Source organism: Scyliorhinus torazame, chromosome 4, assembly GCF_047496885.1.
Source record: "Scyliorhinus torazame isolate Kashiwa2021f chromosome 4, sScyTor2.1, whole genome shotgun sequence".
Taxonomy (NCBI): domain Eukaryota; kingdom Metazoa; phylum Chordata; class Chondrichthyes; order Carcharhiniformes; family Scyliorhinidae; genus Scyliorhinus; species Scyliorhinus torazame.
In genome coordinates this window covers 165,748,768-165,770,849 of record NC_092710.1, presented here as the reverse complement: position 1 = coordinate 165,770,849, position 22,082 = coordinate 165,748,768, and the positions used below count along the sequence as shown (strand labels likewise).

At 44.0% G+C, this 22,082-nt stretch overlaps 1 protein-coding gene across 1 annotated transcript; it reads left to right on the top strand.

The window, feature by feature from the left end:
- The first annotated feature begins 12,303 nt into the window (after window positions 1-12,303).
- Window positions 12,304-21,167, top strand: LOC140410579 (splicing factor 3B subunit 6). Its single transcript, XM_072498853.1, has 4 exons — window positions 12,304-12,429; window positions 13,592-13,710; window positions 18,010-18,148; window positions 20,077-21,167. Exons 1-4 carry the CDS (start codon window positions 12,400-12,402, stop codon window positions 20,161-20,163), a joined length of 375 nt encoding a protein of 124 aa, XP_072354954.1. The 5' UTR covers window positions 12,304-12,399; the 3' UTR covers window positions 20,164-21,167.
- Window positions 21,168-22,082: the final 915 nt, after the last annotated feature.

The following is a 22,082-nucleotide window of genomic DNA, read 5'->3' as shown; positions in this document are numbered from 1 at the left end:
GAAAATGGTCTGGATCTTTGCCAAGGTTTTAAAAGCTTTAATGCAGCTTGCGCCTCAAGTAATGATCATTGATTGCAGTGTGTGGTTGAAACTAAAATGGTGTATTTCCTTCATTAATACATTATGGGTGGAATCGGCATCCATCCTCACTTCCAGAGGAACTGGCAGAGCTGCTGGTTTCTTTTCACTGAAGAACATTAGTGAACCAGTTTGAGGAGCCATACTGCCTCGGCTGCGATACATGCAACACTTATGTGAGAAAAAAGGTCTCATTTTGACAGCCACTAAGTTGCTACTGTGACTATTGCAGCGGTTCGAGAGGATGGCCCACCTCCAACTTTTCCAGAGCAATTAGAGATGGAAAACAAATGCTAGCTTACCTGTGACGCTCACAACCAACAAATGATTAGGGGCTGGTTTAGCACAGGGCTAAATGGCTGGCTTTTAAAGCAGACCAAGCAGGCCAAGCAGCGCGGGTTCAATTCCCACAGTTGGACGGAGGGAAGAGACAGGCACTAGAGGAGTCCTTGGGGCTGAGGGAGGTATTTGACAATATAAGGGGTATGAAGTTGGGGAAGACCCCGGGGCCCAATAGTTACCCAGCGGAATTCTATAAGGAGTTTGCAAATGACCTAGCACCACATCTCTTGGGGGCGATTAATGAGGTGCTGGAGAAGGGTGAGCTGCCAGAGACGATAATGCAAGTAATGATCACATTACAAAGAAGGGGAAGGACCCACTGGACTGTGATCGTACAGGCCTATATCACTGTTAAATATGTGTAAGTGCTGGCTCTTGGTGGCGGGAAAGATGGAAGGTTTAGTCCTGGGTGTGGTTGCGGAGGAACAAAAAGGCTTGTACAGGGCAGGAAGCTTTCTAGTAATATAAGGAGGCTGTTAAATGTGATCATGACCCCGTCAGGAGCTGGAGGTAGTGGTGTTCATGGATGCGGAGAAGACATTTGACCAGGTGGAGTGGCGGTACTGTTTGAGGTACTGGGAAGGTTTGAGTTTGGACCGATGTTTGTGACATGGGTGCGGCTGTTCCCGTACCAGCCTCCCCGAACAGGCGCCGGAATGTGGCGACTAGGGGCTTTTCACAGTAACTTCATTTAAAGCCTACGTGTGACAATAAGCGATTTTCATTTCATTTCATTTTATTTCATTTCATTTCAAATGATTTGTTTTAAGTCGAAGGGTTGTATTATGGGCTCCATAGGCTGCATTGCTGTTGCCACATTATATGGGAGCCTGGTGCATAGAGTACATGTATTCCTTTCAGGGTGCACATTTACTACTTTACCACTCTTCTTCAGTTCAGAAAACATATTCCCCATCCACTATCACAATCTATGTACACAGGAAAATACACTGACATGACTTTCCTGTCATACTATTGCCTCTGCTGGTTGGATTTCCTACCTGTCCCAAAATGGTTAATTTCCCCCACTGGACCTCCTCCAGTAGCACATTTAGAATGGGAGCGGAGTGTTAGGTAGTCCTCTTTTTCCCTTCACTGTGGCACAACAGTCAGACTGACTTCAAAATGTGGCATTCAGCTTTAAGAGCAGCAGCATTAAGGAGCAACCCTTTAGAGCTGCTGCACTACAGTTCTCCAGTGTGCAGTCCCAGTTTATGAGGAAAATGTACAGGCAGTATTTTAAATAGAAATAATTCTCCAAATCCAGTCAAATTTTATGGCAGTCTATTTATGGAGGAAATAATGCTCTTCAGGGAAATCACCAGCTCTTCCTGCTCCTCAAGAAGTGAGGGCAGTTGCTGATTCTGTCCATCTTTAGTATGTCAGTGGAAGAAGCGCATCATTCTAGTTTCAACCATACATGACCCTTTAATCTCCTGAAGGAGGTGAAATAAAGATAAAAGGTAACTCTTTAATAATAGAGAAATAATGGACTGGATTTTGCTGTGGGTCCCGGTACTCTGACTTCGGAAAGAAATGTGGTTCCCAAGCCTGAATTCTGCCACCGTTGCTGTAATCAGCTAACTCAGGATAAATGCGGTCTGACTCTGGGATATGTAACAGCTCTTCATAGTACATTTGCTCATCAGATAAACTGAGCAAACCATGAAGTGTGTGCAAATTTCATTAGTTAAAGAGATAAAAAGATATGTTAGCATTTTCATTTGTAATATTGGTGTTGTATGGTGATCCTAGAGATGTTATAATGTGGCGATCACTTAGGGATGCTGTGCAGTATTTTATTTTGAACACACAAGACACATTCTTATTTATATACTTCAATCAGCTTCATTACCTGGCAAGATGGCAATTCTTCTTGATATTTAATGTGTCTTCAATAGTATTGTCTCCTGCTGTTAATCCAACAGTGGGGGTTAAGGTCACCATGAAGAAAATTTTATAAACCTTTCAAAACTGATCAACTGGAGCGTAAAAAGCTTTTGACTGCAGCGGATACTATCTAAAACTATGTTAAATTAACGCATCAGTCTCCCAAATTTTCTTTGGCTAAAACTGAATCGATTTATTAACCTTGGGATTGAAAAGATGAAATTAAAGTGTAAATTAGGTGTAATGGTCCCTGTCTGCATTCTAAACAAGAAAGAAATTCTGCCTTTCTAAGACACCAATCAAATACGAATACACTTAAAATAAGACTCAATATAAAACTGTATGGAACTGGAAATGACCTTCCCTGACATCTCCAGTAATTGAAGCCTCTATTAGTGCAGTCTCTGCAGTTTTTCTGTTGTATATGAAAAGATGATAAATTACAGCTGTGGCATACATGAATACACTTATTTCAGCACCTAGAAACTGCAGTAGAATGTGTTCATATGAGGCAGGTTCCATATGTACACTGAAGGCACCACTACTCCCTTACTACTACTTCAATCCTTTCCCTGCCTGTGAGTTGTCAGACTGCCGATCCAATAAGCAATCCTGATCGAACTGCGAATTCTTCCAATTAAACTGTTCTCTCACAACTAATTCCAGACTTATCCCTGGTCTTGGCCTCCAACAGACTATTCACAACTTTGACATTGGCTTTGACCTTGAGCTGAGCTTCCAATACCACATATTCTCCATCATGAAAATTACCTAACTTGTACAAAGTCCCTCTCACCCATTACCCTTTTGTGTGGTGATCATCATTGGCTTCTGGTCCACCAACGATCTGATTTTAAAATAATAATCCTCCTGATCAAATAGATTCACCCTTCCCTAAATTCTTGTACTATTGCATCTCTATAACTCTCACAGATGCTCAGTTGGTTTTCAGCCAGGGTCACTCAGCTCCTGACCTCATTACAGCCTTGGTTCAAACATGAGCAAAAGAGCCGAACTCCAGAGGTGAGGTGAGAGTGACTGCCCTTGACATCAAAGCAGCATTTGACCGAGTACGGCATCAAGGAGCTCTCGCAAAACTGGACTCAATGGGAGTCAGGGTGAAAACTCTCTATTGGTCATACCTGGAGCTATGATTGACCTCCAACCATCAGATTAGTGTATTACCATCGCTGAATCCCCTACTAACAACATGCTGGGGGTTACCATTGACCAGAAACTGAACTGGACTAGCCATATAAATGATGTGGCTACAACAGCAGGTCAAGGGCTAGGAACCCTGCTTGAGTAACTCACCACCTGACCACCCTCCAAAACATGTCCACCATTTACAAGGCACAAATCACTTGCCTGAATGAGTGCAGCTCCAACAACAATCAAGATGCTTGACACCATCCAGGAGAAAGCAGCTCGATTGATTGCTGCCACTTCCACAAACATACACTCCCTCCACCATCGAAGAATAGTGGCAGCCGTGTGTGACATCTACAAAATGCACTGCAGGAACTCAACAAAGTTCCTTAGACAGCACCTTTCAAACCCACGACCACTACCATCGAGAAGGACAAGAGCAGCAGGTTCCCCTCCAAGTCACTCACCATCCTGACCTGGAAATATATTGCCATTTCTTCTCTGTCACTGGGTCAAAAATCCTGGAATTCCCTCCCTAACAGCACTGCGGGTGCATCTACATCTAAGGGACTGCAGCGGTTCAAGAAGGTAACTCACCATCACCTTCTGAAGGGCAACTAGCAATGGGCAATAAATGATGGCCGAGCCAGCAATGCCCGCATCCCATAAAATGAAAAAATAAAAATTCTCCAAGAACTCTATTCCTGCATTTCTGGGCATTCCCGATTTTTTTCATTCCACCATTTGTCGCAGTATCAGCCCTGAGGGCCAGAATTCCTTCAATGAACCTTTCCATCTCTTCACCTTGCTCGTCTCCTTTAAGACCTTCCACTGACCGGTTTACAAACTGCAATATCATGGTCAGATCTGACATATGCACCTGGGAGTGCAACCAAGAAAATCCAGTAAACTGTTCTATTTGTGCTTACTTAGCAATTTGTTGTATTTAAGCTTATGGGCTTGAAAAGGGCTGTTCTTAACTCTAAACTGAAAGTAGCATACTGCAGATGCTGGAAACCTGAAACAAAAACAGAAAATACTGGAAAAACTCAGCAGGTCTGACAGCATCTGTGAAGAGAGAAACAGCGGTAACCTTTCGGAAAGGTAATTTTGGACTCGAAACGATAACTCTGTTTCTCTCTCTACAGATGCTGCCAGATGTGCTGAGTTTTTCCAGCATTTTCTGTTTCTATTCTGAACCCTGTTGCTTTACTGGTAAATCAATCCTCAATCAGAACACAAAGATCTGGGTTACAGATCATGGGTGGAATTCTCCAGTAATGGGGTTATGTCCCCACGTGCGTGGAAAAACGAGCGCGAATCACTCTGGACTTACCTGGAGTAAGTCCAGGGTGATTCTGCGATTTACAGGGGGCTAGCAAGGCCCCAGAGTACTCTTTGCAGCTCCGGCTGCCGATATGGGTCCCTGCACTTCCGGTCGGGGGTCCGCGCATGCGCACAGTGGCAGCCTCGGTCGGTCGCGCCATGCGACATGGCCGACCAACACCGCAGACCGGCACCGACAACAAAGGCCCCCCCCCCAAAGATTGTGTACGTCCGCTGATCGGTGGCCCCTGATCAGAACCCTGGCCATCCTGGAGGCCCCCCCTCTGGCGGAACACCCTGCCCCCCACCAGGGTGGTCGCGGACTACGTCTGCAGCCGCCATGCCGAGTGCCCCATGGGTGGAACCATGAGAGAACTACGCCAGCAGGGAACTCGGCCAGCTGATTTTGGAGAATCGCCGCGGGGGCCCCCGACCGGCGCCGCATCAAATTGATTTGCGCCAATTCTCCAGCGACCGGAGAATCACGAGAGCGGCGTAGAACCCAATCGCGGGTTTGACGCCCATTCTCCGCGCCCACACCGAGCGCGATTCTGGCACAGAGGCTCAGAGAATCCTGCCCCATATACATGGGCCGAAATTCTCCCCCAACGGCGCGATGTCCGCCGACTGGCGCCAAAAACGGCGCCAATCAGACGGGCATCGCGCCGGCCCAAAGGTGCGGAATGCTCCGCATCTTTGGCGGCCTAGCCCCAACATTGAGGGGCTAGGCCGACGCCGGAGGGATTTCCGCCCCGCCAGCTGGCGGAAATGGCGATCGCGGGCCAGGCCACCGTGGGGGCACCCCCCGGGGTCAGATCGCCCCGCGCCCCCCCCCCCCCCAGGACCCCGGAGCCCGCCCACGCCGCCTGGTCCCGCCGGTAAATATCAGCTTTGATTTACGCCGGCGGGACAGGCAATTTCTGGGCGGGACTTCGGCCCATCCGGTCCGGAGAATTGAACGGGGGGTCCCGCCAACCGGCGCGGCCCGATTCCCGCCCCCGCCCAATCTCCGGTACCGGAGACTTCGGCGGGGGCGGGATTCACGGCGGCCAACGGCCATTCTCCGACCCGGCGGGGGGTCGGAGAATGACGCCCCTGAAACTTTAACCTAATCTGATTAGCCCCAACATTGTCTGCTTTCTTTCCTGAAATTCCAGTTGTGGAATTTTAAACTATTTATCGTCACCTTTCCTCATCTTTTTCTCTTCTAACCTCAAAGTAATTTTCTCAACTTTCACAATGATAAGAATGGTCCATTGCAATTGAAAGGGAGAGCTCATTTCCAACAGTTTCAGCATTTCCTTTACTGAGGTACAGGAAACTAAAAACAGATAAAGCACTTGAGGAATACAAGGAAAGTAGAAAAGAGCTCAAGCAGGGAGTTAGGAGGGCAAAAAGGGGTCACAAAATGTCCTTGGCAGACAGGATTAAGGAGAGTTCCAAGGCATTTTATACGTATATTAGAAACAAGAGGGTAGCTAGAGAAATAGTTGGCCCACTCATGGACAAAGGAGGGAAATTATGTATCGAACCACAGGAAGTAGGTGAGGTCCTTAATGAGTATTTTGCATCGGTATTCACAAAGGACATGTTGATTGGTAGTGTCCCAGAGGGATGTGTAAACACTTTAGAACAATCCCAGTTTATTCAATGTCTCCTCATAGCTAATACCCTCCATACCAGGCAACATCCTGGTATAGCTTTCCTGTACTCGCTCCAAAACCTCCAAGACCTTCTGGTAGTGCAGTGAGCAGAATTGGACGTTTTTAAGAGGGAGGAAGTGTTAGGTGTGTTGAAAAGCATTAAGGTAGACAAATCCCCAGGTCCAGATGGCATCTATCCCAGATTACTGAGGGAGGCAAGAGATGAAATTGCTGGGCCTCTGACAGAAATCTTTGTGTCCTCATTGGCCACAGATGAGATCCCAGAGGATAGCCAATGCTGTACCGTTATTTAAGAAGGGCTGCAAGGATAATCCAGGTAATTATAGGCCAGTGAGCTTGACGTCAGTGATAGTGAAATTGTTGGAAAAGATTCTCAGAGATAGGATCTATGCACATTTGGAAGTGAATGGTCTTATTAGCGACAGACAGCATGGTTTTGTAGGAGGGAGGTCATGTCTCACAAATTTGACTGAATTATTTGAGGAGGTAACAAAAGTGATTGACGAGGGAAGGGCTGTGGATGTTATCTACATGGACTTTAGTAAAGCATTTGATAAGGTCCCTCATGGCAGGCTGGTGCAAAAGATTAGATCACATGGGGTCAGGGGTGAACTAACTGGATGGATCCAGAACTGGCTTGGCCATAGAAGATAGAGGGTAGCAGTGGAAGGGTGTCTTTCCGAATGGAGGTCTGTAACTAGTGTTGTTCCACAGGGATCAGTTCTGGGACCTCTGCTCTTTGTAATATATATAAATGACTTGGGAGAAAACGTAGCGGGTCTGATCAGTAAGTTTGCGGATGATACTAAGATTGCAGGAGTTGCGGATAGTGATGAAGATTGTCAGAGAATACAACAGGATATAGGTAGGCTGCAAAATTGGGCAGAGAAATGGCAGATGGAATTTAAACCGGACAAATGCGAGGTGATGCATTTTGGTAGATCCAATTCAGGTGGGAGCTATAAAATAAATGGCAGAACCATCAGGAGCATAGACACACAGAGAGATCTAGGCGTGCAGTTCCACAGATCCTTAAAAGTGGCAGCACAGGTGGAAATGGTGGTGAAGAAAGCATGTGGCATGCTTGCCTTCATAGGGCGGGGTATCGAGTATAAAAGCTCAAAAATTATGTTACAATTATATAAAACGTTGGTTAGGCCACATTTGGAATACTGTGTCCAATTCTGGTCATCCTACTATCAGAAGGTCTTGGAGGTTTTGGAGAAAGTACAAAAAAGGTATACCAGGATGTTGCCAGGTTTGGAAGGTACGAGCTATGAGGAGAGATTGAATAAACTGGGATTGTTCTCCCTAGAGAGACGGAGGCTGAGGGACGACCTGATAGAGGTTTATTAAATTATTAGGGGTGTAGATAGGATGATCGGTTGGAGACTTTTTCCCTGGACAGAAATGACAATTACAAGGGGGCACAGGTTCAAGGTGAGGGGGGGAAAAGGTTCAGAGATGTGCGGGGGAGGTTTTTTACACAGAGACTGGAGGAGGCCTGAAATGCACTGCCAAGTGAGGTGGTTGAGGCAGATACTTTAGCGACCTTTAAGACTTATCTGGATAGGCACATGAATAGGCGGGGTATAGAAGGATACAGGCAGTTGGTCTAGATAGGATACGTGATCGGTACATGCTTGGAGGGATGAAGATCCTGTTCCTGTGCTGTTCTTTGTTCTTTGAGTACTTAAGATTTTGTTAAGGCTCAGCTGATGGTACATGCCACGCTGTCCAAAACCCAAAGGGAAACTTGAAACAGCTGCCAAAACGGTTTTTGCAGTTTGCATATTATGAAGAGCTGTTCTGAAATCAGGAAATTACATCTCTGACCAATTGTGATGATTTATATTAAACGTTTATTAAAAAGTACATAAATAAAAAAATACACTTGAACACAAGAATGGCTTCATACAGTTAACAGCCCTTTAAAAAAGTTGCAAAAGATCTTAACTTAAACTACACTCAGAACTACTCTTCCCTTTTCTATTTAGCAACAATCTGTATAGATTTTTAACTTTATAGAATTCCAGTAATTTTATCATGCAATGCGCTTTTGCTCATGGAGTGTCCTTGGAGTCTGACACCAACTGTTTAGGTCTGGCCTTTACCACATTGTCTTTTGGGAGATCTAAGCAAACCCCCTTACATAGGCTTTGTGTTTTCCTAAATGCATTCCTTCCCTCTGATCTCTCGCCCCCTATTGTTTCATCCAATCTCTCAGAACTGATCAAATGTATTTCTTTACTTTAGCTCCTATACTTAAAAAAGTAAACTTATCTATTCTTTGGCTCACTTACTTCCAATTTTTACAACGTATATGGGGAGATGGTGACGTAATGGTCATACTAGTAATCCAGAGGCCCACGTTAATGCCCTGACGGAACTGGTGGAATTTAAATTCAATTAATAAATCTGGAATATAAAGCTCATCTGCGTAATGGTGACCATAAAACTAACATTGACTGTTGTAAAACCCACCTGGTTAACTATTGTTACTTAGGGAAGGAAATTTGCCATCCTACATGTGACTACAGATCCACAGCAACATGATTGGTTGGACTGACGGCATCTTGGGAAGCTAAGCGGGGAGGTTAAAAACCTATCTCGGGGATGCGACTTTCCTTTTCTGGAGTGGAGCGGAGACGAGCAGTTGGACCAATGGCATCTTGGGAAGGTAAGTGGGTAAATGGTAGTCTGAGGTTTAGACTGGGGGGAAACTGAAGAGCGATGTCACAGGAGGGCTGTGATTAGATTGGCCAAGATGGGACCTGCTAAATTTGCATCTATGTGGTAAGTAGTTTTTATTTTATCTATTTTTTTTTGGCGTTGTATAAGTTAACCTAAGGGTTACGATATGGCAGGAGATCCCAGACTCATGTCATGCTCCTCTTGTGCGATGTGGGAGTTCAGGGACATGTCCATTGTCTCTGGCTACTTCACATGCAAGAAGTGTGTCCAGCTGCAGCTCCTGTTAGACCGCTTGACGGCTCTGGAGCTGCAGATGGAATCACTTTGGAGCATCCACGATGCTGAGGAAGTCGTGGATAGCACGTTTAGCGAGTTAGTCACATCGCAGCTAAAGAGTACTGAGGGAAATAGGAAATGGGTGACCACCAGACAGCTGAAGAGTAGGAAGGCAGTGCAGGGGTCCCCTGAGGTCATCTCCCTCCAAAACAGGTATACCATTTTGGATACTGTTGAGGAAGATGGCTCACCAGGGGAAGGCAGCAGTAGCCAGGTTCATGGCACCGTAGCTAGCCCTGCTGCGCAGGAGGGCAGGAAAAAGAGTGATCGAGCTATAGTGATAGGGAAGTAGACAGGCGTTTCTGTGGACGCAAACAAGACTCCAGAAAGGTATGTTGCCACCCGTGCGCAAGGGTCCTGGATGTCTCAGAGTGGCTGCAGGACATTCTAAAGGGAGAGGAACAGCCAGCATATAGGCACCAACGATAGAGGTAAAAAATGGGATGAGATCCTGCATGCTGAATTTAGGAAGTTAGGAGCTAAACTAAAAAGTAGGACCTCAAAGATAGTAATCTTGGGGTTCCAACTAGTGCCACATACTAGTCAGAGTAGGAATGACAGGATAGACAGGATGAATGCATCAGGATAGATAAGTCCGGGCGGCATGTGGCGCAGTGGATAGCACTGTGACTGCGGCGCTGAGGACCTGGGCTCAAATCCCGGCTGTAGGTCACTGTCCATGTGGAGTTTGCACATTCTCCCCATGTCTGCATGGGTTTCACCCCCACAACACAAAGATGTGCAGGTTAGGTGGATTGGCCACGCTAAATTGCCCCTTAATTGGAAAAAAAAATAATTGGGTACTCTAAATTTATTTTTAAAAAGGATAGATAAGCCCCTTGGACCAGATGGGATATACCCAAGGTTACTATGGGAAGCGAGGAAGGAGATTGCTGCGCCGTTGGCGATGATCTTTGTGTCCTCACTCTCCATTGGAGTAGTACCGGATGATTGGAGGGAGGCGAATGTTGTTCCCCTGTTCAAGAAAGGGAATAGGGAAATCCCTGGGAATTACAGGCCAGTCAGTCTTAGGTCTGCAAAATACTGGAAAGGATTTTGAGAGATTGGATTTATGATTATTTAGAAAAACATAGTTTGATTAAAGATAGTCAGCAAGGCTTTGTGAGGGCAGGTTACAACAGGACATTGACAGGATGCAGAGCTGGGCTGAGAAGTGGCAGATGGAGTTCAACCTAGATAAATGTGAAGTGATTCATTTTGGAAGGTCGAATTTGAATGCTGAATACAGTGATGGAGTTTAATTTAAATAAATGTGAGGTGATGCATTTTGGTAGATCAAATCAGGGCAGGACCTACTCAGTTAATGGTAGGGAGCTGGGAGGATTATAGAACAAAGAAATCTCGGAGTACAGGTTCATAGCTCCTTGAAGGTGGAGTCGCAGGTGGACAGGGTGGTGAAGAAGGCATTCAGCATGCAAGGTTTTATTAGTCATAATGTTGAATACAGGATGGGACGTTGTGTTGAAGTCGTACAAGACATTGGTAGGACCACACATGGAACACTGTGTTCAGTTCTGGTCACTCTATTATAGGAAGGGTATTGTTAAACTAGAGTGCAAAAGAGATTTACGAGGATGCTACCAGGATTTGATGGTTTGAGTTATGAGAGGCTGGATAGGCTGGGACTTTTTTCCCAGGAGCGTAGGAGGATTAGGGGTGATCTTACAGAGGTCTATAAAATAACGAAGGGCAGATAAGGTAGATAGTCAACATCCTTTCCCAAAGGTAGAGGACTCTAAAACTAGAGGGCATAGGTTTAAGGTGAGAGGGAAGAGATACAAAAGAGACCAGAGGGGAAATTTCTTCACACAGAGGATGGTGAGTGTCTGGAACGGGCTGCTTGAGGCAGTGGTAGAGGCAGGTACAATTTTGACTTTTAAAAAGCAGTTAAGACAGTTACATGGGCAGGGTGGGTATAGAGGGAAATGGGCCATATGCGGGCAAGTGGGACTAGCTTAGCGCTAGAAACTGGGCGGCTTGGACAAGCTGGGCCGAAGGGCCTGTTTCCATGTTGTAAACATTTATGACTCTAAGTGCCCTCTGAAATGTTCTGGCAAGCTACCCAGTTCTCCAGAGACATCCAATGTCCCAGAAACACCCAGTGTCCTGGAAACACCAAGCCACCCAGAAACATCCAGCGCCCCGGAAACACCTAGTTCTCTAGAAACATCCAGCATCCCAGTTCTCCAGAAACATTCAACGCCACAGCATCTCCCAGCGCCAGGGACACCCAGCACCCAGGGACACCCAGTGCCCAAGGGACACCCAGTTCTCCAGGGATATCCAGCACCTAGAAATACCCAGCTCTCCAGGGACACCCACTTCTCCAGGAACATCAATTTATCCAGGAACACCCAGTACCTTGAAACACCCAGCTCTCCAGGTACACTCACTTCTCCAAGAATATCCACTCTCCAGGAACACCCACTTCTCCAGGGACACCAAGCAGCTAGAAACACCCAGTTTTCCAGGGACACCCAGCACCTATAATAACCAAGCTCTCCTGGAACACCCAGCACCTAGAAGCCCCCAACTCTCCAGGGACATGCAGCACCCAACTCTCCAGGGACACCCAGCACCTAGAAGCACCCAGCTGTCCAGGTACACCCAGCACCTAGAAGCACCCAGCTCTCCTGGGACATCCAACACCTAGAAGCACCCAGCTCTCCTGGGGCATCCAGCACCTAGCTGCCCAGGGACACCCAGCTAGAAGCACCCAGCTCTCCAGGGACACCCATTGCCCGCTCCCTGCTGCGCTGACTTTCCTGCAGCTGTCAGCCTGCAGACATTGTGATGTCACGACGCAGGTGACGCAAGCACGGCGTTGTTGGGGTATTTCCGGTGCGCTGGCGGCTGGTTCCGGTCCTATTCTCGGCATCTTGTTTTTGGAAGAGTCGCGATGGCGATGCAAGCGGCGAAACGGGCGAACGTGAGTGAGCTGCGACCCTTTCTCCCCGGGCGGTGTTCCCGGTACCCCACCCCCCGGGCCGGGCGGTGATTCCGGATCTCCCCCCCCGGGCCGGGCGGTGATTCCGGATCTCCCCCCCCGGGCCGGGCGGTGATCCCGGATCCCCCCCCCACGGGCCGGGCCGGGCCCAGCTCTGTACAGTGGGATACGGGCTGGTTTAAGTACCTGTTCCACAAGGCCTGACTCGGTCCTTTACCCGGGCCGGACTTGGCTCCCCTCCAGAGCTCCGACCCACTCCTTCAAACCCATTTTGGCACCCTCGTGATTGGCAGCAGTTCGCCAGGTCACCGTTGGGCCAAACACGGTTTGCGCCTGTTGATGGTTCATTTTCTTTGAAGTCCTACTCTTTAACATTGACCCTATTGCTGTCGTCAGGAGACCTCACTTAGGGTTCGTCTCAGGGGTCGTGGTTTATTTCCCCCAAAATAAAACAAACTACTTCAGACGTTGATGATATGCAACAAAAGCAAAGTGCTGGTAAAAAAACAGCCAGTTTGGTAGCACCTATGGACGGAAAAAAGTTAATATTTCAAAGAAAGGTCTTACTTGATAAAGGTCATGCTGCATAAAAAAGTTTTTCATCATGCTGTTGGTGATTCTTTTGCCATTCACCTTGGATTTGTGTCGTCTGATTCTCAGCCCCTTTGCCAGTTGAATCCGTTTCCATCTTGTCTAGCTAGAGCCTTCATGATTTTACACACCTCTGCTAAATCTCTCCCCCTTCTCTAAGGGAAACAACCTTAGCTTCTCCAGTCTATACAATTGAAGACCTTCATCCTTGGAATCATTCTGGTATTTCTTTCTGAGGCCTTAATATCCTTCTAAAATCTGGTGCCCAGAATTGGATGCAACATGCCAGTTGTGGCTAAAACAGTTTTTTAATAAGTTTCACCATAACCTCCTTGCTCTTGTATTCTAAACCACTTATGCTCAAAGCCTTTTCACCACTTTTTCAGTCTGCCCCATAACTTTAAGCAATGTGTGCACGCATATCCTTTGGGTCTCGTGTTCCTGCACATCCTTTAGAATTGTGACTTTAAAAAAATTATATTGCCTCCCCTCTTTGTACCAAAAGTAACACTTTACACTTCCCTGCATTAATGATTTTGTTTTCCTATTTCAGATTCGTTTGCCTCCAGAAGTAAATCGCATATTGTATATACGAAACTTGCCGTACAAAATAACTGCAGAAGAAATGTATGATATATTTGGGAAATATGGACCAATCAGGCAAATCAGAGTGTAAGCACCGTGCTATTTCTGATAAATTTGGGTGGTTCTTTTTTATAGTCCATTCTTAAAATTACAAAGCTAATGTGGAAAGGACAAGCCCTTAATCCATCATTTTGCTTGCTCCAAAAAAACAATTCAAATTGAATCCAATTCATGGCCTCCACAAGTGTGACGTGTAAGATCCAAACTGACAAGAAAAGTCATTGCACCTCAACTTGGGCTTGATCTTAGCCAAGAGGCCATTTATTTTTTAAGTCGCAGTCGACTCGTGTATGTTTAACGAGGATGGCAAATAGACAGGTGGACCAGAGGTGATAGAATTAGATGTAGTTATTAGAAGCCTTGACTTCAGTACTGGTTTCTGATAGTTGCACAGGCATTTCTTCTGGAGGCAGAGGTTTGCCAAGGGTTGGCTTCTGAGCAACAAAACTGGGGCTGCAAGAACAAGGCACAATACTGCCCTAAGTTTCAGTTAAGCAAGTCTTCCTGTGAGCCTTGATCCCAGTGATGAAATAAGCTACATCAAATGCAGCTCAGTTGCTAGAACTCTCACTTCTGAATTAAATGCCATGAGTTCAAATATCAGCGACCAAGCACAAAATCTAGGCTGACACTTCAGTGCCGTACCATTGAAGAGCTGCAATGTTGGAGATGCAATCTTTCCGATTAGTTAAGATGTTAAATGGAGGCCAGGCTACCCCTCAAGTGGAAGCAAAAGATCTGATGGTATTATCAAAGTAAGCATGCAGGTTCTCCTGGTATCCTGGCCAATATTTAATCTTTCAATCAACATCACTCAAATAGATCGCCTGATCATCAGCATCACATTGCTATTTGTACAAACCTGTGCTCAAATTAGCTGCTGCTTTTCCTACATTGTATAGTGAGTAGTACAACTATTGGTTTTGGAAAGTCCTGACATTATGAAAGTTGCTGCATAAATACAAGGCTTTCTTTTCAAAACTAATATGACAGGTCATGCTCTAGAGATGTGAGGGGCTGATTTTTTGAAGTTCCTTTTTGCAGGATGCTGGCACAGCTGGCTGAGCCAGCATTTATTTGCCCATCTTTAACTGCCCTCCATTTTGGGCTCATGTAGGCCAGACCAGGGAAGGACCACAGATTTCCTTCCCTAAAGGGCATTAGTAAATCGGATGGGTTTTTATGACAATGGTTTCAAGGTCAACATTAAACTTTTAGTTCACGGTTTTATTTTATATATGCCATGGTGGGATTTGAACCTGGATCGCCAGATCTTGCCCTGGAACTCTGAATTACTACGTCAGTTATGATACCACTACACCACCTCCCCAAGATTTAAGATGGACAGTCCTCTCTGCATTGGGTTATTTGGTGCACCAGCTTATTTTTTGTTTGCACTTTTATTTTTAATCCTCCTTAAGGAGGTGGTGAGCTGTCTTCTTGAACTATTGCTGTCCATGTATTTTAGGAACATCTAGGATGCTTTCAGGAAGGGAATTCTAGAATTTTGACCCAGTAACAGTGAAGGAACAGCAGTATAGTTCCAAGTCAGGATGGTGTGTGACTTGGAGGGGACTTTGCTGGTGTTCCCGTGCTGTCTGGTAGAGGTTGAAATGTTATGATTCACCCAGTTTTATTTTAACATTTTTAAGTCTCAGTAATTTTTAGCTGGTGTTTTTCAAGTTCAATTAATCATATGCTTATGTTCTGTTATTGTATAATATCTTCTATGACTATGGAATAAGTGCAAGTAGAAGCTGTGCTACAAGAGACTGAAGAGTGCATTTGTCCGAAGGAATATTGAAAATATTTGAATGCTAAATTGAGAACATATGAAGAAAAATTGGCTGGGATAGCTTGTATTTATGCACTCCTGAAATGCACAATGTTTTCAATGCCGGTAGTGCACACCAAGCTAGAAAAGAAGGAATTGGAAGAGGGACAAGGTCAAGGAGACCATTGAAGAGAGTTCTTGAGATGAATAAGACTGGTGGAGAGGTAGGATGGCAAAATGGTTTTGCCAAAGAATTCACAGGGATTGGACTTAATTGCTGAAAATGGTAATGTTGAGGGAATTGGAAGCAGAGCGCTCTCTCTCTCTCTCTCTCTCTCTCTCTCTCTCTCTCTCTCTCTCTCTCTCTCTCTCCTTTCCTCCCCTCCCCCCACCCACCCCCCACACACACACACGCAGCACTTAATCCTTAATGATGTGCAAGCAGAGAGGTGAGATGGGTTAGAAGTGGAATGAGGAGCCAGCAAGATGGTGAGGGAATAACCAGCAGCGAACAGCAATGCAGGCAGTGAAGGGGAGGCTGGCAGGGCAGTTGGGGTTTAATGGACAACAGGCACACCAATGATGTACGACTTGCAAGGTGCCATGTTCTGTTATAGTTCATTGTCAGGATCTACAGTAAAAATGTGTATCACAGCAAGAAATACAGAATGTAGAATGTAATTAGCTGACACTCATTGAACAGTTCTAAAGCTTCCTAACTCAACATGTATAGAAGTTGAGAATTTCTGACATCTTCATCAAAACGCGTGTAAATTGCTTTCTTATTTCTAATTTACTAGAACTAAGTCTTTGTATTGATTTGATTTTATAGATGCAGCTATTTTAGGTGATAATGTAGTGATATTGTCACTGAACTAGAAATCCAGGGTAATGCTCTGGGGACCCAGGTTCAAATCAAACCTTGACTGATGGTGAAATTTGAATTCAATAAAAATATGGAATAAAAATTCTGATCATGACCAGGAACCATTGTCATCAAATCCCATCTGGTTTGCTCATGTCCTTGACGGAAGGAAATCTGCTGTCCTTGGTCTGGCCTACATGCGACTCCAGACCCACAGCAGTATGGTTGACCCTTAAATGCACTCTGAAAAGACCTAGCAAGCCACTCATTTCATGGGCATTTGGGGATAAATCCTGCCCAGCCTGCAATACCCACCTTGCATGAATGAATTTTTAAAAAACAATTTTAAAGCCAAACAACCGTGATAAAGTTTAATATTGCAGAAGAGGATCCACTTGCTGAAAGCTGTGACTAGATGAAAACCAAAACACATTTTCTAAAAATTGAGCGTACATGAAGAAACTAAGCGGCTCATTGCAAAGAAAAACAGACGTGTATTTATATAGCACCTTTGCTTCGGATGTTCCAAGTGCTTTACAGCCAATTGGTACTGTTGAAACATAGTTACTGTAATGAAGGAAGCACAAAAGCCATTTACACACATGGAGGTTCAATGAGCAGCAATATGATAACCACATTTTGGTTTAGTGAAGCACAAAAGCCATTTACACACATGGAGGCTCAATGAGCAGCAATATGATAACCACATTTTGGTTTAGTGATGTTTTTTGAGGGGTAAATATTGGCTGGGACACCAGGGAGAAGTCCCTTTCTACTAGGAAAAGTAAAGGAACTTTGGCTGCGTGTAAATAGGGCAGTGATGTTCTTTATTTCACTAGTTAATGCCAACTTGAACATTATAAGTTCAGTGAAGAAATGCAGCTTTGTACCAGATAAAGATCTAAACTGCCTCATTATTAGAATAATAGTCCGCATGAATTTCTCAGAACACCTTCAGAGCTTAGCAAAGCGTCCCAGTCCAACTTGTTTCAGTCTCCCTAGCATGAGCCAAATTCAGCTAAGTGTTTAATTCATGCTGAGCCAAGCGCACACAGTTCATTGTTCCGTTTTACAGACTTAATATGTAATTGTCCCAGATTTAGGGTTTTAAAATCTGTGGACCAACAGATTGAGTTTTGTATGGTGCTGATGGCGGGGAGGCTGAGAATAAATTTGCTTAATTATTTATATTCCATTTCTGACTATGATCACTACAATAAAGAACATAAACTTTCAAACTCTTAATTTCTATTTTAACAGGAAAAGCAATTTTTTTTTTAAAAGCTGGAAGATAAGGAGACTTGTAGTTTTCCACTGACATTGTTTCTAGTTTATAGCTAGGGTAGGCCATTCAATCCCTTGAATCTGTTCTACTATTTAATATATTAACCTGGTGTTGTAAAACTTCTTACTATTTAATTAGACCTTGATTAAGTTGGATCTTCACTCCAGCCACCTGATGTAATTCCATAATCCTTAAACGTGCCTGACAAACCTCTCAAGTTCCAGTTTTTAAATTTTCAAGGATCTAGCCACAAAAGCTTTTTCAGGGGAGGGTTAGCTTGATATCCACTATGTTTTGTGTGAAGTGCTTTCTGTAGTACAGTAATGCCAGTTCTGTAAATTAATCGCAAAGAAATGTAGTCTGAACCACATTGGTTTTACATAATTCTTAAATCTATTGCAGAGGAAATACACCCGAGACCAGAGGAACTGCATATGTAGTGTATGAAGATATTTTTGATGCCAAGAATGCTTGTGACCATTTATCTGGATTCAATGTGTGCAACAGATACCTTGTAGTTTTATACTACAATGCAAACAGGGTAGGTTTCATGGCTCTCAATTTTAATGTGAAACTTGATGTTCCTGTGTCATTTTTAGATGCATCAAATATATGGGAAACTTCACAAATGGTTGAAAAGTAAGTAAAGATACAAGTCAGGAAAAAAAGATTATATGGTGATCAAAAGCTCATTTCGGCTGAACAGTTTTGAGCAGGAGAGACAGATTTAGAGCTGAAGTTCCAAAGAACACGAGGTGGTTTATTGCTTTGCTGCAATGGAGGGTGAAAGTGGAGAGGGAGAGGTGCACAGGTTGCTGGAGTTAGGAAAGAGACTGCATGTGAAGAACTGTATAGGACTGGAGGAGTTGTAGAGATTGTATGGAGCAAAGCTGTGCAGGGATATATAATACTTCAGATTTTAAGATTGTGTTTTTAATTCTTTTGAAATGTCAATGTTGCTGACAAGGCCAGCATTTGTTGCCCATCTTTAATTGACCTTGAATTGAGTGGGGCAGGAAACAAGTACAGGCTTTGGACTCAATGGATTTGTGTGGCCAAGTTAGAATCTATAGAATCCCTACAGTGCAGAAGGAGTCCTTTTACAGAGGCTGAAATCTACTTTGGGTCATAGTCATAGATGTTTACAGCATGAAAACGGGTCCATCGGCGCAGCTGGTCCATGCCGCCCAGTTTCTGTCACTAAGCTAGTCCCACTTGCCTGCATTTGGCCCATATCCTCTATATGCACTCTGCCCATGTAACTAACTGATTTTTAATAGGGTCCTGTCCAGTGCCAACGTCTCAGTATTTTATTTATCTTTTGCGTGGGGGGGGAAGGGGGGGGGAAGAGGGGGAGGTCTTGTTTGGTTTTGGAACAAGCTAGAGAAAGAAAAGGAGCATTGTCCATGATGGTGAGGTAGAAAGCTTAGAATACTGTGTTTAATATGGATATAAAAATACCTATTCCGGGGCAGTGACACTGTAGCAATAATTATGACGTTAGTACACCATTAATAACGCAGTCATATATCATTCAACAAGGTATAATTTTTGCTGTGCTCTTGACAGCATGAAAGTGGGAGTTCTTGTCCAGTCAATTGAGATTGCAGTCTGGGGGAGTTATGGAACGTACAGTGTGGAAGGATGCCATTCGGCCCATAGAGTCTGCACCGACCCATTAAGCCCTCGCTTCCACCATATCCCTGTAACCCAATAACCCCTCCTAACCTTTTTTCTTTTGGCCACTAAGGGCAATTTATCATGGCCAATCCACCTAACCTGCATGTCTTTGGGCTGTGGGAGGAAACCAGAGCCCCCGGAGGAAACCCACGCAGACACGGGGAGAACGTGCAGACTCCGCACAGTCAGTGACCCAGCAGGGAATCAAACCTGGGACCCTGGTGCTGTGACGCCACAGTGCTATCCACTTGTGCTACCGTGCTGCCCTTCATCCTCCTATGGGGGAGATGGGTAATGGTGCAGCACTTCAACAGTACATCCTCTGGAGAAGCATAGTATCACTGATAGAAACTTCTGGATCTGTGTTATTCTGTACATCTGCAGACTCCAGAAGTTGCTGTGCAGCTCGGTGGAGTAATGATAGAAAATGATGTCTGTTTTGTTGTCATTTACCACCATAAAATCCAGGTCAATGTAATTCTAAGTGTTCTAGTAAGGGTTGTATTCTATTGTGCCATCTGTTGAGTCTGCAATTGAACATTAGAGCTTGCTATATATGCTCATTGTCTATCATAAAAAGTGTACCATTGCTTCAAGGCAATCTTGGTTCTTCCAAATTTTGAGGTGTGCTTTTGTCTTTAAAGTCTTCAAATGCTTTAAGATAGCAAACTCTTACGCCATTGACATAAATGCACAGATTGTAAATCTGTAGCTTAGAAGTGTAGTTATTTTTGTGGTTTCACATTGACCTTCATTTCAGCATTTGATCTGTAAATGTATTTTTTATAGGCTTTCCAAAAGATGGATACAAAGAAAAAGGAAGAGCAACTCAAAATTCTCAAAGAAAAGTATGGAATTAATACTGAAACAAAATGAATTATTCATTGGCTTTCATTTTTTAATTTTGCATTGTAAATACTGTTGAAAGAGCTTTTGAATATTTCAAAATAAGTCAGCAATTTGGATAAATCTCACCAAGTTTAAGAAACCCATTTGTTTAGAATAACAATATGGGTGGTTATTGTTTAAAATATTAGTGCCATTTATTTTGGCTTTATCAACTATAGTGCAAACTCCAAAATGTCAAGTCTGTATAACTGTTCTTGCTGATTTAAAGCGTAACAATTTTTATATTCAAGTACTTTCCTTTTTTTACTGTCAAATGTGTGCACATGTGTATTCAAACTTGTTTATGTATTTGAAACTGTAAAATGATTTTACATTTTGAGGAATTATTGATGTTTTTTCTGCACGAGTGTGAAGTTAGAGCTCTAGTCCAAGCCGTTAGCGCCATTGAATTAGGTGGCCAGAGCACCGGATAATAGCCTGCTTTGAGCAGAGGAGAAGGCAGATGAAGAAACTATCTTACAGCACATTGTATTAAAGGTATTCTGGCCTTCCATCACTTCCCAGCCTTGTTATTCTCATTTGACCACACTGCACCTCCACTCACAATATAAAAGGTCCTTGTCATTTAAGGGCAGTTGGTATTAAAGTTTTAAATGTCAGTTGGTATCCTGGACATGAGTTAAATGTTTCATTGTCTTGACAAATCATTTGGAAGAAGAAAACAAACATTTTTCCTGTTCAAAAGGACAATCTCTAATTTGACATGCACAACATTATTATTTGCTGAATTTCATTAGCATTGCTGCAGCTTTACAAGCAAGTAATTCAGTCTGTGAGTGTGCACCATTTCCACGATTGTACTGCATTAGGTGGTATTATCCCAAAAACACCATATCTCAAGCACGCAATAATTTGTACCCAGCTTTGTTTTGAACCCCTTTAAATGCTTCCTCCAAATGTAATTTATTATTAGTAGTAAGAATCATTTCTGTGGGTATGATAAATATTCTGAATAAATAGCCTAGAAACCATTGGCGTGCATTGATATTCCTTCAGCAGTTCAATCTTTTTAAGAAATTATTCTGTAACATAGTCATTGATATACAGAAATCAATTGAAATTCTTTGGGTCAATGAACAAGCTGGCAATTAGCTTAGTATATTTGTATTACTTTTATGGCAATATATTAATTAATGTGTCTACATTCACTACACATTGTGTTCCATTAACCTGAAATCTGAACTTAAGTTTACAAAGTAGAAATATTTTCAAGTGAAACTTTGTAATTAACTATTTCCTTGTTAATTGCTGAAAAGAGGGATGTTACTGAATCTTTCAGTCTTGCGCTCACCCGGACAAATGCAAGAATGTCAAATTTCAAACAATCACAATTTACACTACAGGAGAAAAGAGTATTGAATGGTTTGCAAGTTGATTCTGATTGGAGGTCTTCTGGTGGTGGCCATGATATGAGCGGTTGTATGCAGGGTGGCTCTGCCATGGAGTTGGAAGCGACCTGTAATGCAGTAGGTAGTAATAATCTTTATTGTCGCAAGTAGGCTTACATTAACACTGCAATGAATGAAGTTACTGTGAAAAGCCCCATGTCACCACACTATGGCGCCTGTTCGGGTACACTGAGGGAGAATTCGGAATGTCCAAATTACCTAACAAGCATATCTTTCGGGATTGTGGGAGGAAACTGGAGCACCCGGAGGAAACCCATAGTGACATGGTAGCACAGTGGTTAGCGCTGTTGCTTCACAGCGCCAGGGTCCCAGGTTCGATTTCCGGCTGTAAGGTGGTCGAGGAGGAAGGGTCAGTGCAAGTCGGAAAGCCCCTGATGGAGCAGTTTAGAGCCTTCATCAAGGAAGAGTTCTGCTCTGGAGGTTCGGGTCGCAGATCCGAGAGATTGAGAAGGTGATCTCGGAACACAGCGATAAGAG

Coding starts and splice junctions, on each gene's coding strand:
- LOC140410579 (XM_072498853.1), top strand. CDS start 12,400: ATGGCGATGCAAGCGGCGAAACGGGCGAAC. Junction 12,430..13,591: donor AAGCGGCGAAACGGGCGAAC/GTGAGTGAGCTG, acceptor TTCCTATTTCAG/ATTCGTTTGCCTCCAGAAGT. Junction 13,711..18,009: donor CCAATCAGGCAAATCAGAGT/GTAAGCACCGTG, acceptor AATCTATTGCAG/AGGAAATACACCCGAGACCA.